Source organism: Callionymus lyra, chromosome 5 (genome assembly GCF_982586985.1).
Source record: "Callionymus lyra chromosome 5, fCalLyr1.hap1.1, whole genome shotgun sequence".
Classification (NCBI taxonomy): Eukaryota; Metazoa; Chordata; class Actinopteri; order Syngnathiformes; family Callionymidae; genus Callionymus; species Callionymus lyra.
In genome coordinates, this window is record NC_141822.1 from 33333292 (window position 1) to 33348482 (window position 15191).

At 40.1% G+C, this 15191-nt stretch overlaps 1 protein-coding gene across 2 annotated transcripts in view; it reads left to right on the forward strand.

Moving 5' to 3' along the window:
* Positions 1-13433: 13433 nt before the first annotated feature.
* Positions 13434-15191, forward strand: part of LOC148080394 (histone deacetylase 4-like) — a 34657-nt gene continuing 32899 nt past the window's right edge. The window contains exon 1 of one of the 2 annotated variants that reach the window (XM_087792085.1): positions 13434-13707. In XM_087792085.1, coding sequence (XP_087648211.1) covers positions 13593-13707 — 115 coding nt within the window. In that variant the 5' untranslated portion in view covers positions 13434-13592. The remainder of the gene's footprint in view (positions 13708-15191) is intronic. The other variant, XM_087792086.1, reaches the window with a different exon arrangement.

Consider the following 15191-nt stretch of genomic DNA (forward strand, 5'->3'; position numbering starts at 1 on the left):
TGCCCTTTGTCAGGGCCCTCCAGCGAGGTGTTGCAAAAGAAGTTGTTGGGCTATAGGAGGAAGTGATGGAGAAAGTATTGTGATAGCAACCATCTCAGGCCATATTAGTATTATTGCAGCATGTCTGAAGAGTGAAGACAGCATTAGAAGACTGATCTGATCCAGCCTTACACCCCAGCTCGGGCTCTGAGGTCTGTGGATCAGAATCTACTGATGGTTCCTCGCACGATCTACTGACTCCTTCAAGAAACATCTTAAGACGTTTCTATTGTTCGGGCTTTTCCTTGCTTTTCTGGAACTCCTGTTGTGTTCTCAGTTTTATCTTGCCCTTTAAAATATATACTTTATTGAATATTGTTTTGATTGTTTAAGCGCATTGTGACCCTGGTCTGGAAAAGCGATATATAAATAAAAATGACTTACTTACTTACAGTAAAGTCTGATGACATGAGGGGGAAAGTTCTAAAGATTTAGGATGGACGTTGGAGATCAATTCCAATAAAGGAGCTCATATTTTCAATTAACATTGGTAAGTTATAAAACACTATTCGTTTTTTTGAGTTTGTTGGTTCACATTTCTGTTACTTTGTAAAGGTTTTTAAAAAAGGAAAAAAGTATTTTAGACAATCCAAATCAACAAAACTTAGTCCCATTGCTTTGCCACATCAAAACGTACACAATAAATAGAACGCCATAGAATCTCATATGTCGGGCCCCAAATTCTTTGTGGGCCCCAAGTTTGAAACCCCGGTTAGTACTTAACACCCACTGATAGTAAGTAAGTAAGTAATTTTTATTTGTACAGCGCTTTTCCAGACCAGGGTCACAAAGCGCTTAAACAATCAAAACAATATTCAATAAAGTATATACTTTAAAGATCAAGATAAAACTGAGAACACAACAGGAGTTCCAGAAAATCAAGGAAAAGCCTGAACAAATAGAAAAATCTTAAGATGTTTCTTAAAGGAGTCAGTAGATCCATCAAGCGCAAAGAGAGAGGAAGATCGTTCCAAAGTTTAGGAGCAACTGCCTGGAAGGATTTCTCTGCTCTGGTCCTGAACCGTGTGCGAGGAACCATCAGTAGATTCTGATCCACAGACCTCAGAGCCCGAGCTGGGGTGTAAGGCTGGATCAGATCACTGATGTAAGGAGGAGCCTGACCATGAATAGTTCTGAAAGTAAGAACCAGAATCTTAAAGTTGATCCTGAAAGAAACTGGAAGCCAGTGAAGAGTTTTAAGGATCGGAGAAATGTGAGTTTCGTTTTAGTACAGGCTGTTACTTTTCTAAACGATTTAATCTACTTTCCTTTACAACGGCAACATAATTAATTATTAGGTTAGGTTAAGTTCTACCTAACCTAACCTAACCTAACCTAATAATTAATAGTTATAATGATAACAACAAAACATAATTTAAAATAATAATCTTAATACTATAATAATAATAATAATAATGACAATAATAATAATAATAATTTGGGCGGGCTGACCCCGCCTCCGCCTATAGCAGGGCAGCTCCATGTGACGCTGCTGGGGCTGTAACAAAAATCCAGTATGGCGGAATCTGCCAGGAGATGAAATTGTCGTCCATTCTTTCTCCTGTGCCGGGAAGAAGCCGTAAGAGGAACATGGAGGACAACTGGGAGTCGGGCGGGACACGCTGTCACCCTGGAGCTCGGCAGCTGGTGAGTTTGGGCTCGAGCCGCGATAGATAGATGTTGAGAGTCGAGAGAGATGATCCTCACACTTCATCAAAACAATGTCCAGCTGCAGGTTCTCTGCCTCTCGTTCTCGAACACCAGCTCTGGATGTTCAGCACATTTAGAGCTGAGCTTGAACGCCTCTCGCGCGTGGAAGTCAACATTCGGACAGTTGTGTGTCGGGCGGGAAGTGAAGTCTCGAGCGTTTTTATGCCGATTGTTGCGGAGCTATTTTTAGTCTCAGGCCGAAAGAGTCGTTTACTATCGCCGTTTATCCCACTGTACACACGGCTATAAGAAGCGAGGGCCAGTCCAAGTGTGTGTGTGTGTGTGTGGATGTGTGTGTGTGAATGGCTGGAGATGGGCGGTGGTAATTCTCTGCATGCGTCAATCTTTTTTTTGTGAATGGGGGCGTTAAAGTGTAGGAGCTCCGTGCGCCCGTTTCAACAGTCGAGCGGCTCCTGGAGTGATAGGAAGTGCAGGACTGCTGAGGAACCTACTCTTCAGATGGTGAGCTCGTATGGCTTCCTCAACTTCAGTGCAGCAACTAGTGAGGAAACTTCCCATCGTTTGCTAGGAATTACAGCAGGAACTAAACATTTGTGTTTTGATCAGTTTGACCCCCGCATCCTCACGCTGGCTCTCCCATGAACCCATCTACGCGTCTGCATCATCTCAGTTTGGCCTCCAGGGTCTGTCTCCCCAGACCTGTCACCCCGCATTAGAATAACTTTTGAAGGGACAATGGCATTGGAAAGGCACACACACAACCCTGTGAAAATGATTTGTGCCTGAAGCCCCCCTGGAGTGGCGACAACTACCCATACAACATGTTGACCCCCAATACCCCCCCTCCCCTCGCCACTCCTCGCTTTTCCATCTAAAAGTGTGTGTGTGCTGTTCAGTGACCGACTTTATTTTTTTGGAAGGAGGGGAGCCATTGTCCCATGGCTGGCTGCACTGTCTGGCCCTCTGTCTTAAGACCCCACCCCCTCGCACCCGAACGGCATCACTTCAGAGACCACTGTCAACACACACACACACACACACACACACACACAAGGGCGTGGACATAAATGCTCGCCATCATGTCTCAATTGCCCCCCTCACTCACTTTACCCTTGGGCAGTTTTACCCCATTTCTATTTGCGTAGTTGGGTCCACTTGGGCATGAAGCTTTCATTCCATCTGACACTTGTGCTCCAGGGCAGGTGAATTAAGGCTGGTCTGAAAACAAAGAAAAGAACAATCACTTGAATTAGACACTGACATGAAACTTGTCCCCAGTCTTGTAAAAAAAACAAAAAACTAAATGATTTAATTACAAAAATGTTTTAATAAAATCAAGTTAAATAGCCTTAAACGATTGTTTTATTATATCTTATTAAAGAAAGTTTATTAAATAATTAATCAATAAAGTATCTAAATACAGTTTTTATTTAGAATAATAACTAAATACAAAATAAAATAGTTAGTTTCTATATGATCTGTCTTATGAGTTTTCCTTTGACCTCATAAGAGCCACAGAAAAAGACTGCATCTTCGACCACGCCTGGAATAAAAAAATGCATCACGAATCTTATTACAAATCTTAAGACTCAAGAAAAACAAAACATGAATGGCGTTTCGCTGTGGCTTGCCGTGTGTTTACTTATCAAGTGCTAGATCAAGGCCAAATCTCATTTACCTCTTTCTATTTAATATAATCTTAAAGTGTAAAAAGTTCAAAAATCTTTTCTAATGACTCATTTACTTGCATTTTAATTATCACTTCTCGCTTTTGTCTTGTTTTCCAAGTGCTCAGATGAATGGTAGAAAGAAACGATGACGACTTAATGCATTTTTTTCCCCTCTTCTTGTAGTCTGGCCCTGAAGCTTGACAGAGACTGATTCGAAGAATCCAACACAAAGGCTCATGGGGATTGGCCACTGCTGCGACTGGACATCTGCTTCCTGTTTCCAGACTTTAGAGACTGTTTTGGGGCGATCTCTGCCCTGCATGTTGAATCCACCCCAGACATCAACTGTGTTGGCAGGACATTACTCTCACCAACTCGTCGACCACATCTGTGCAAACGGCACACTCAGAACCGAGGGCCCGTCTGCTGTGTGGGCGCCCACCTCACAAGCACCCGGCAGCTATGACATCACACGGACACCCAGGTAGGAACTTTTGGATTGTGTCTGTACGCTCCTCAGAATACCAACAACTGAATGATGCGATTCCATTGTATTTTTTCCCGTTTCTCTAAAGTCAAGAGCCTCAAAAAGTTAAAAGGTATTTAGTTGTGGTCACAGGTTTTCTTCTAAACTCGTCAAAATGTAATGCCTTTATTGATATTATTCAATAACATACTTTTATAAGCGTGTGGGATTATCTTTAAAAATTGCAAGTCATCCTTTTTTTTATTTAACTCCAAGGGGTTTCCTCTTATTAAAGAAAGTTCATTCAATTATTGTATGACATTTATTTACTGTTTTATCTTTAATAAGAGATCAAACATGATAGCCAGTTTGATCACTTTTTTTCTTCCTGTAGTATTAAGTGCTTCTTTGAGGAAGATAAATGAGTCTTTCTCTCTCATCTTGACATATTTGAAATGTGCTCAAACATTTTGTGGACATAGGTTGTATCTCAGGTATAGGATCTGTGGCTGAGCTTTTATTCTATAGAAATGTCAGTCCTTAAAGCTGTCTATTGAACCCTTCGATTAGAGATGCTGCTTCAGGAGCTGATAAATAATTTAGTAAGCAGCTGGAACACAAAATGTGTATCCTCCTGGTTGCTCAGGTACCTGCGTGAGCTATAAATAAACCTACAAAAGCACCTGGCCTACAGGCAGTTGAACGAATCACATCCTTGACATCAAGGCGGTTGGTTCACAGGACTGTGTGTGCGTGTTTGTATATGTGCACATGTGCCTGGGGGTGTGTCCAAGAAGCCTCTGCTGAGGTGTTAAGCTAGCCATATGCTTTCTACCCTTAGGGCCTCACATGACATGGGGACCCTTCTTTGAGTGGACGTGCAGTTGCCGAATGTTGTGCATTTTATTCACTGCACCAAGACTCCCAGACCTTAACCTGTTTGCTCCTTTTTAATGGGAAGAATATTTTACTTGAACTCCGTCTTTGGTCACAACTTTGGAAGATCATTCGTGTCAGGAAAAAGGTTTTAAAAATAATGGATTGAAAAAAAAAAAGCGTATAAAGTGAAGAAATGTGAACGTCAAAGTACTTGAAAAATAAAATGAATGAAGTGACTCAGTAGCTGAGAGCCGGTGTGATGCATACGGTTGTTCAGCTGTAATTCTCTACCAGTAGGTTTCGGCCTGCATTGAATGTTTTAATAATAGAAAAACAGAAACGGAATGTTTTACTTGAATAAACCAGGAGCAAGCTAACAATGCGATTGCATTTTTATTGGCCAAAATACGGAGGTGAATTAGATCGGTTGAATATATAATAATAGAATTGCTGAAGATGAAGAAGAAGCCAATTCCGAGTGAATTATTATGATATGGTGATAACAAACCTAGTGGAATGTTTTCTACCTTGTTTTTTCCTCGATAGTGTGTAGTTGATAATATTAAATTAAGTATTTTAAGTCTTTTTCCAATTTTTATTCTATTCCAAACAATATTTTTTTTACAGACAACCTTTACCTTTATTATTTTATGTAAACAAGCATTTATCATTCCCTTTGAGCGGCGTGACAATATAAATCCTTGCATCTTATTGAATCAGTCTGAAACAGCATTATGTAAGATTGTTTGTTGAAGCACGTTATCAAGTTGGAAAAACAAGACCGTCATTGTGTTATGTTGTAATACCTGTTTGAGGTGTGGGTGTGGTCGGCTATCAAAACACAAACCGTGCTAAATTGTTGTACAACATTACATATATTGATTATAAATTGTTCTATAATCACTGAAAATATGTAATATGTATAAGATATGTTTTTATCAATATTCTATTGTACATAATGTTGATTCTGTTTATGTGGTATACATGCAGAGTAAACCAGAAAAAGTGACTTTTCATTCTGTATGTGAAAACAAGAGCCAAAAAAATGACATTTTTAGCTATGTTTAGCCATTAGAATTGATCACAAAATGCAAGTAAGTAATTTGTATTTATATAGCGCTTTTCTATACCAGGGTCACAAAGCGCTTAAACAATCAAAACAACTCGATAAAAGATATACTTTAAAGGTCAAGATAATACTGAGAACAAGTAGAGAAAGAAAATCAAGGAAAATGTAAATATATTCTTAGTCTTTATTGACTAAATTGGTTGTCACAACATTAAGAGTAGTAGGCATGGGTGGGTACCAACACCTTTTACTAGTTTGTCCAAAGTCGAGGATGAAATCAATTTTTTTTTTCTGTTCTAGGTTCCAGCTTTGTGTTTATGTCAAAATATAAAAGTGTTCACACTAACTTTTAAATACATCTGAGTCTTTGAAAAGACATTGTGTAATTGTTTGGACTGGTTATTAATAATAAAAAAAAACCTTCCACTGACTACTTTCCTAGGATGTGATGCTCTAATCAATAGCTTTATCATTATGCAGGTGGAAGACTGGTAAGATCATTTTTTTCAATGACATAAGTCCTTGCAATGAGAAATTAAAGTCGGGCTTCTATGATGATGAACAGGCCTACTTAGCAAGCAGAACTATCAGAAGAGGAAGTTGGTCTAATAATAATAAGAATAAGAAGTGTTACTTATGTTTAAAGGGAAGTCTTCCTCACCAGGATGAATGAAGTCCCTCATCATGACCATGTTTTGAAGTTATTACTTAATAAGGTCTTCCCCGTCTAAAATCTTGGCAAACGAGAGGTCAGAAGATTGAAGCCCATTTTTAGCCAGCTGTAATCACACCCACTTTGTTTTTACAAAGAGTCCCTTGGAGATGGAGACTTATGGAGTTGATGAAGCACAGTGACAAACCTCGGTGTTTGACCAATCACAGCAGATTGGGCATGGTTATCATTGACAAGATTTAATCCCCAGAAAAATTCTTTCAGTTTTCAGAGTTTTCAGTGAGCACAGTTTAAGCTCATTTTTTAATGTAAATATTTCAATTAAAGATAGACAAACTAGTAAGTACAATATAGGTCCAGGATCAATTTAAGACACACTTAAATCTAATTGCTTTCAAAGGTTTGGATGAAAAAAAAAAATAATAATAATGATAATAACTTGTGAGGTCTCTTCAAATATTTTTTTTTAGAAAGGCTGCATACATAATTCCAAATGAAGGAAAGTTCTTTCTTTCTCCCCTGACCCTTTCCAGCCTAACTTGTAAGTGACTTGTGTAAGTCACCGCCTGATGAGCTTTTAAGAATCCTTCAGTGGATTGAAGACCCCTGTGGCTACATGTGACTGTCACTATGAAGTCTTTAGTTAATTATGAGTGACAGCTGAAGGCACACTTGTTGGACGTTAGAGCCCAGGCAGACCAACCTTTCCTGGAAACGAACATGGGTGTTTTTTTTAAGAAGGAAGTGTTTAAAAAACATACTTGTTTGAGTGCGACTGTGGGGCGGTGCGCCACTTAAATTAATATAAATAAGCTTTCCAGCATCCACAGCTAAAGCCTGAGCTGAGATTTAAGAAGTCTCTAAAACGCAAAAGGAATCACCAATTTAAAGCAGGTCAACTGATAATCCTTCACATCAGTGTTTTAAAGTAGTTAACAAGCTTTGGAGTATGTGGACACTTGTAGTAATTGCTGAGTGCACTTTAATATTATCTGATAGTATTTGTTTTGTGCTTGTGTCTGATGTTTGCTGAATGAAACTATTTGCTTAACTTCGAAAATGGGGCATAAGGATCATAACAAAGGTAAAATCATATCTTTAAATCCTATAAACTATAATTATTTTGTGTTGGTTCAACAGGAACATGTAGCCTTAGCTTCAAATCATCTCAAAGAAGATGTTTGAAAGAAGCCAGTATAATAATGAAAGAAAATAGAGGTAGGTGGATTGAACGACTCTTCTCATTAAGCATATATCTTAATATAGCTCATTATATAATAATAATAAAAAATGTTTTTGGTATTTAATATATTTCTATAAATATAAGAATACCTGTAGAAAACTGATTTCATTAAAGGGGAACTGATGTGAAAACAGCTTTTTCAGTGGGTGGGGCTTCAGCACATTTATAATGTAAATATTTAAATGAAAAGATAGTTTTGAACAAACGGACACATACTGATGAGTACAATAGAGGTCCAAGATCAATTTAAGAGACTTTAATCGACACATTTGTTGCCCATTAAATACAAATTAGTAAGGTTTTAAGCTCTAGAACACATTTTGGACAGATGACTCCTTTACATTTAGTTTCCATGCTCTGTTATAACTCTGGCGACCAGAATGCAAATCAAGTGGTTATGACAGAAACGACAATTAAAGGTTACATTTCTGCAGCAGTAACTGACTGCTTTCTCAGAACACAGTCTAAAGCACATCTACGGCAGGATATAAACTGGGTTGCGAAGAGATTTTACTGCTGTTTTGCACTTGTTGTGTGGGTGTGAGGGCCTTTTTATGGCTCTGAACCAGTGAACTTGACACTATTGCTCTGTTCCTCGAAGGCTCAGCTGTATCTAGGTTACAAAGCGCAGCAATTACCAAGTCAACGTGTCCCTGCAAGACAATAAAATGAAATATTGTAATCATCACAAAGGAAGTGTGTTCAAGCCAATTCAACTCTGTCAAAAGATTTAGAATTTGGAAATGGTGTTGTCCTGTTAAAAGCTGTGAAGTAAGAAAGATGGAAATGTGAGACGAGGCTGGCTAGACAACTGATAAGCAGATGGTTGTGAATTAATTTTGAATGTCTTTGTGTCATCAAGTAGAAGCTGGCACATTCTAAACGGGCTGATCCAGACGGGGTAGCAGCTAATTTACAAAAGATTTGAGTGGACTGAAACATGTGCGACCTGTTTTAGCATGATGGAAAAATACTCATCAATTATCTACATAGCAAATAAAGATGGACTTTTTCCAAAGGATATGCAATTGAAGATTGTTTATATGTAAGTTTGCATGTTCAGGAAATAATAATCCATTGATTTAGCTCTGACTAATTCAGGTGGTATTTTCTAGCACATCTCAAATGTAGGTGCAAACAATTGTCCACTCATGGCTTATTTTTATTACATTTATTTAGATGACATATTACATTTTATTTCAATCCATGAATAAACCTTAGTATGATAAATGTAAAATTTAAATGCTCTCCAAACCAAACGTTAATTAATTAAGAATGAAGAAATGTACTTTGAATCGTATGATAATGGTTTGGACCTAAACTGCCCATTTCTCTCTATGCATGCTTGGGATACAACAGGCATCCCTTTTTTAATACTTATTATGATGCCTCTAAGTTAACTTTTGGTTTCATCAGGGACTTTTAAGTGCAGCTACAGTTGAGATTTGTCTCACAGCCGCTTCTCAGCAGTGCTGTCCAAGGTCCTAAAGGCTGGCTTAAAGTGAACTTGTTATTTATTTTTTAAATAGTTTTTTTTCTGGTCTGGGCCCAATCCTTAGATTGTGTGTGTGAAGACGTAATTAAGCTGCCCCTCATTCTTACTATGATTTAATGTGAACCAATAGGAAAAGAATGTTACTGCATTACCTTAGTTGCTGCAAGAAATCTGGTCAAACAGTTATTGAAAGTTAATGCTTCCTGGTGAGTGAATAAGGAAAGGCAACAGGACAGAAATATAAAAATAAAAATGTTATAATCAAAATATGAATTCCGACTCCTGTCTGTGTGTTTTTACGTAATATGTTGGAAACCTTTATGTGATTGACTTATACAATACATTTGGCCTGCTTTAATTATGTTATTAAACAGCCCAGATTATGTTTGCTTTTAGGAATGAATCTATATGTTACATATAGAGTAATTTTGTAGTCATGCACTTGAATCTTTGCTGTTTTCAGAGGAACTCTCGAGCATCTTAACTGGGGAACAAACTGTATATCTTTGTACATAATGTAAAATCATGTCTGCCACAAAGTCGTGGGCAGGCGAGAGTAGTGGCTCCACTAGAAGATAAAAGGACTTTCTTGAATCTTGTGAATCTTCTTTTGAAAGAAATATTCAAATGTATAAATGTACTTAAATCCACATTCATGCAAACACATACCACACGTTTTATTTCCGGATGTGAAAGGGTTAAAGGTTCTCGCTGCAATAACGAGGGCTCGACGTATCCCTGAGTTTATTTTTAGAAGTGCACACACAAGATGTGCACACGTGCATGCGTGGCAAACAAATCATTATTTTTGGTCTTCTGTGCTGATTCTCTTTTTCACGATTGAGCAGTTTTCTGCTGTGTGCTGCCCTGCTAAAAAAAGGAGCAGGGGAGTGCATGCGTGACAGGCCGCCCGTGTCTTTGGTGCCCAGGGTCATCGTGATCCGAGCGTGAAGCCTCATCATAGGTGATCTCAAGACTCGTGGTCACGTTGGTCTGCCATCCACCTGTGCTGACCAGATCAAGCCCATAAGTTGAAACATTTTGGCAGATTGCGAGGCGCCTTCAAGCGGCATGTTAGGGCGATACGGCCTGCGCCTCCTTTGTCACAGAAGCCAGTGCACAGTGGAGAGGACTCGCCAGCCCGACACCTTGTTAGTGTGCCACCAACTTGGCTGAACATGACTGGCAGTCGATGCCAGAACAAACCCAGGAGAGGGTCGCCTGTCCATCCGCAGACCCCTTGGACACAAGCTTGCCTTGTCCTTGTGCAAATAGAGTCCACACCATCTCGCAGCACTCGCCCCCCTCTAAAAACAAACACCTCAACACAGTCTTGCTACACGCTGGATGTCCTGGGACGTTGGAAAAGCCCTGTTTTTAATTGGTATTAGGCAAAGAGGCAGCATGAGCTAATGAAAGGAATGGGACGCATCTTTTGTCCCACTGTCTTTTGTGCGGTCCCGCCGAGAAACGGGATACACTGTGTTCTGCCAACGAGCTGTCGGCAGCAATTATGGTTTACACTGCTGCCTCGGATCCCCATCCTTGTGCCTTTTGACATGCTTCACAATGCTTGACATGACATGGCCTGGACATCAAGGACATGCTGCCATTGTAGACCAGGTATCTTTTTTTTAGATGGAGTATATGAAGTCAAAGCTCAGCACTTTTTTTTTTAAAGAGTCATTCTATGTTGGTACATTTCAGCATCCCAGCAGGCTACTACTCCGATAATAATTCAAGATATTTGTGTGACTGTTTTCAGATTTATCTTTTTAAACATTTGCCCCCTTATAAAAAAAAAATACAAATGGGCATTTATTTATCTATTTTCTAGTAGCCATAAGCTATATAATATCCATCATTTTTCTTTATATAGGTTCCACAGGGTTTCATTTCAACTAAGTCAGTAACCTTGCAACTGTGCCCAACACTACTGTTTACCTAGAATGGGGGGAAAAAAATGTTGCAATAAGAAATCGAATACAAAGTCATATAGACTTCAAAAACAAATATTTGTTTTCTGTAACCTCCTGACAGCAGAGTCATAACCCATTGTCCTAATTTGTTTAAATGTCCACAATGACATACTTAGGTGCTTTCTTAAGATAACAAAAAGGTGGATTTGTTATGTTTTGGGCTTTGGTTTAATTTAATGTTATATTTAAATAAATTGAGCAATATTAGTCCTACATGAAAATGGCAAGTCTTTCATACATTGAACACTTTAAATGAAATATATTTTGTGAAAAACAAAAAATAAATATTTGGAAATTGTCTACACTTTGATGTGTTCTTTGGAGTGACATTGAGATAATGTCATCTTTGTACAAGTATGGATGCATCTGTTGATCTGGTTACAGCTACCACAGCAACATGCTGGATACTATACTAGTCTGAGATCAAGATCAGGGTCATACTAAAATTGCTCTCTGGATGTTTCAAACATTTTTTAATATACAAGGTTTTAACCTAAACAATCAATGTATTGATATGAAAGATGGATGGAATACAATTCTCCGACAGGTTAAAGCTATATAAGCAGGGCAGAAGTCAGACGCTGCCTTTTGGGGAAATTAAGTTCTTCACACAGAGCAAGGACAGGTTTAATTCATGGTATTGTGTCTGTCCTGTTCACCTTCAGGCTGGGAACAACCAGGACGAAGACATCCGGATGGAAGTGCAGTGAATGTGATGAGGCCGCACTATTTTTCCTCTATGCTTATAATTTTGTCACAAAGACGACGTCAAAATTAAATATGCTTGCAGTGTTTTTGATTTCAATGTTCAATACTAGCCTCACCTTCACCGTTCACAGCTTCTTATAACACGTGCACGAGCTGCATTAGCTTGACTTGACTGACTCTGCGCCTGAGGCGATCTGAGTCTATTTATAGCTCCCCATCTCTCGATACTTACCCACGGGGACCTTGAGCGGAGAGGATGGAGAGAAAAGTACACAAGGTGGAGGGATGCATGGGTGCCGTGCCGCTGTGGATTGATGGTTATGGACCACTTTTGTGTGTGTGGGCGCGTGTGTGCCTATGTGCGTTCGTGTTGTACACACCTTTTATGCATCTCTAGTATCAGTGTGTGGTTTGGCTTGAACCGACAGAGCTATGCTGTTTGTTAAACTAACCACAAACAAAGACATCAGTCCCTTCACTTGAGTCATAGATGTAAAGTTGCCAGCAACAGCTTGTGTAGAGCAAGTGTAGAGTTACCGGCGGCCACAAGTTCAATCACATGCAGATGCGCTTATCATTTGCAGGTCAAAGCTATGAAGCGAGTATCATGCAAAGTTAAAGACTCCTCACTGCCACATGTGTTTGTTTTGCGAGATAGTAGAGTCTTGTCTCTGTAGTCCAGAACATGAACCGCCTTCTGTGGACAGGACCAAATGTGATGTTTCTGCTTGAGTTGTGTACTGCCCTTAAAAATGTATTTCTTAAAGGTTTTTGACGCATATCCGAGATCCTTGGCCGATTACAAGTGTGCATGTGTGCGCACTGCGTGCACGTTCCTGAGAGACTTCCAGAAATAGATGATGCAGAGTGAGAAGCATGTTCTAGTTCTCCACCAGGGATTTCACATGTTGTTTCCTCTATCCAGAATGCTCTGCTTCTCACCACACGTATGGAAGTGCAGCACATCACCGTCCTCATCCGTTCTCTTAGTGCCGTTTGCTATTTCCTCTCCTCCTCTCTCCCCACCTTACCTCAGTCTTCCCTTCTCCCCCCTGCCTCCTCCTCTCTCCCACCTCCCCTCACTGTCGCTCTGCTTTTTATAGCCATGTCTTCCCAGGGCTCGGCTGCTACAAAAGCCTTTTCATGTTGCCACTATAATTACTGCCTACACACTCATGCATGCACACACACATACAGAGCATCGCGCGCACACGTACACACACATGCACGGAGAGGCAGTGCAACAACCGCACTGTCTTTGTGTCTGCATGTGTTTGTGTGTGCCGTGCATGCTCTGCATGTGCTGTTATACACAAAAGGGTGAGCTATTTTTACCTCTCTCCCCCCCTCCTTCTACTCCGCTCCATCCCCCTCAACCCTCTTTGCCGCTGCTGCCAGCCACATTTGCTATGCTGAGCACAGGCAGTATCAGTCGAGTGCCAACATCCCTCCTCTCACACACTGAACAAGCACACTGAGCTGATGAAGGCTGCTGCCCTCAGGTCCATGCTTATTTTAGGATTCTTCTTCTGTCACCAAGGATTCTTCGCCTCGTCCGTCGGTCAGCATGTCTCGGCTAGATGCTGTGGCGGGAGCATCACTGTGGCATGTGCCCTCCACTGAGCTAGTGACCTGAAGCCCGCTCGCCCTGGACAGTGGTCTCGTCTGATTCGCAGCGGCAACACTGGAAGCGTGTCTCAATGTTGCGGACCATATTTGAAGCGGAGTGTTCTCTCTCCCCCACAGAGGGAATCCTGGGAAAGGAGCAGCCACTGGAGGTTCTGAAGACATCGGTCCTCAACCACATCCCAACAGGTTGGAACCTTACGTGCAGTTATGTGGGCATGAATTGCTGCTGTATGTGGGAAAATGTTTTGTCTGTGACTTTGCATCTGTTCGTCCTCTCTTTGGTATGGTCTGGCACTTGTTTGAGCTCATGTTGTCAGTGCAGCCAGTCTTCTGAATGAAAACCGGGTCTGAGAGAGTAACCTTTTGTACAAAATTGTTCATCACATTCAGCTACAGTCCTTCAACCCGATCCTTGGGAGTTTGTACTATAGCACCCGATTCAGATCATTGAAGTGAAAACAGACGGCTAGGATTGTAAAGAGGCACAAGAACACCCTTTTTGAAATCAATTTTGATCCGAACATTACATAATGAGCATTGGTGGAGCTCTGCATCATAAATAAATGCACAATAATATCTTCTCTCTCCTCCTGGGATTCTGTCATCTCCAGAATGGCTGATAAAATATTGACATCCACTTCATTAGATATTCTAGAAATCTGTTGCAGTGAATATTAAAACTCTATGTTGAGCGTTTGTGGTGCAGGACCATGTGCTGGAATGTCTTACTTCAAGAACTTCCATTGATTCGCTTAATCTGCAGCACACATTTTTCAAATGATTGGCCACTTTTATATCACCTTTAGACCCTGGAACGCTAGAGTGAGTAGAACTCTCAGGATTTTTACTGTAACCGGTTAAACGATACCTGTTTATTCAGAAAGATGTATGCGGAAGGAATTTAACTGCATATATGTCAAAAACATAATTTAATTATTTTACAATTTGTATGTGATAAAGAATATTCTGTTTCTAGCAAGGTTACAACTTTTCCTACTTATTTCTCTCACGGAACTACTTTTGTATCTGCTTTTTGTGATAACTCCTATAATTTTAAACATCAAAAACTATCATCATGTCGCAAAGTAGTGATCATGGAATACACACAAAAGACCACAATTCAAATAATGCGGTATATATGTTGACACACTATAGTTGCATATATCAAGATCCTCCGAACTTCTAGTGCTGGAAGTAAGTAAGTAAGTAAGTAAGTAATATTTATTTATATAGCACTTTTCGAGACCAGGGTCACAAAGCGCTTTAACAATCAAAACAATACTCAAAACAGTACATACTTCAAAGATCAAAGACAACACCGAGAACAACACAGGAGTTCGAGAAATTCAAGGAAAAGCCTGAACAAATAGAAACGTCTTAAGATGTTTCTTAAAGGAGTCAGTAGACTCCATCAAGCGCAAAGAGAGAGGAAGATTGTTCCAAAGCTTAGGAGCAACAGCCTGAAAAGATTTCTCTCCTCTGGTCCTGAGCCGTGTGCGTGGAACCATAAGTAGATTCTGATCCACAGACCTCAGAGACCGAGCTGGGGTGTAAGGCTGGATCAGATCAGTGATGTAAGGAGGAGCCTCAAGTACATCGCTCATGTGGCCAGGAAGATGTCTGAGCACTAGTGCTGATCTACTGGAGTTTTTTTTTTTAACTCCGTAGAT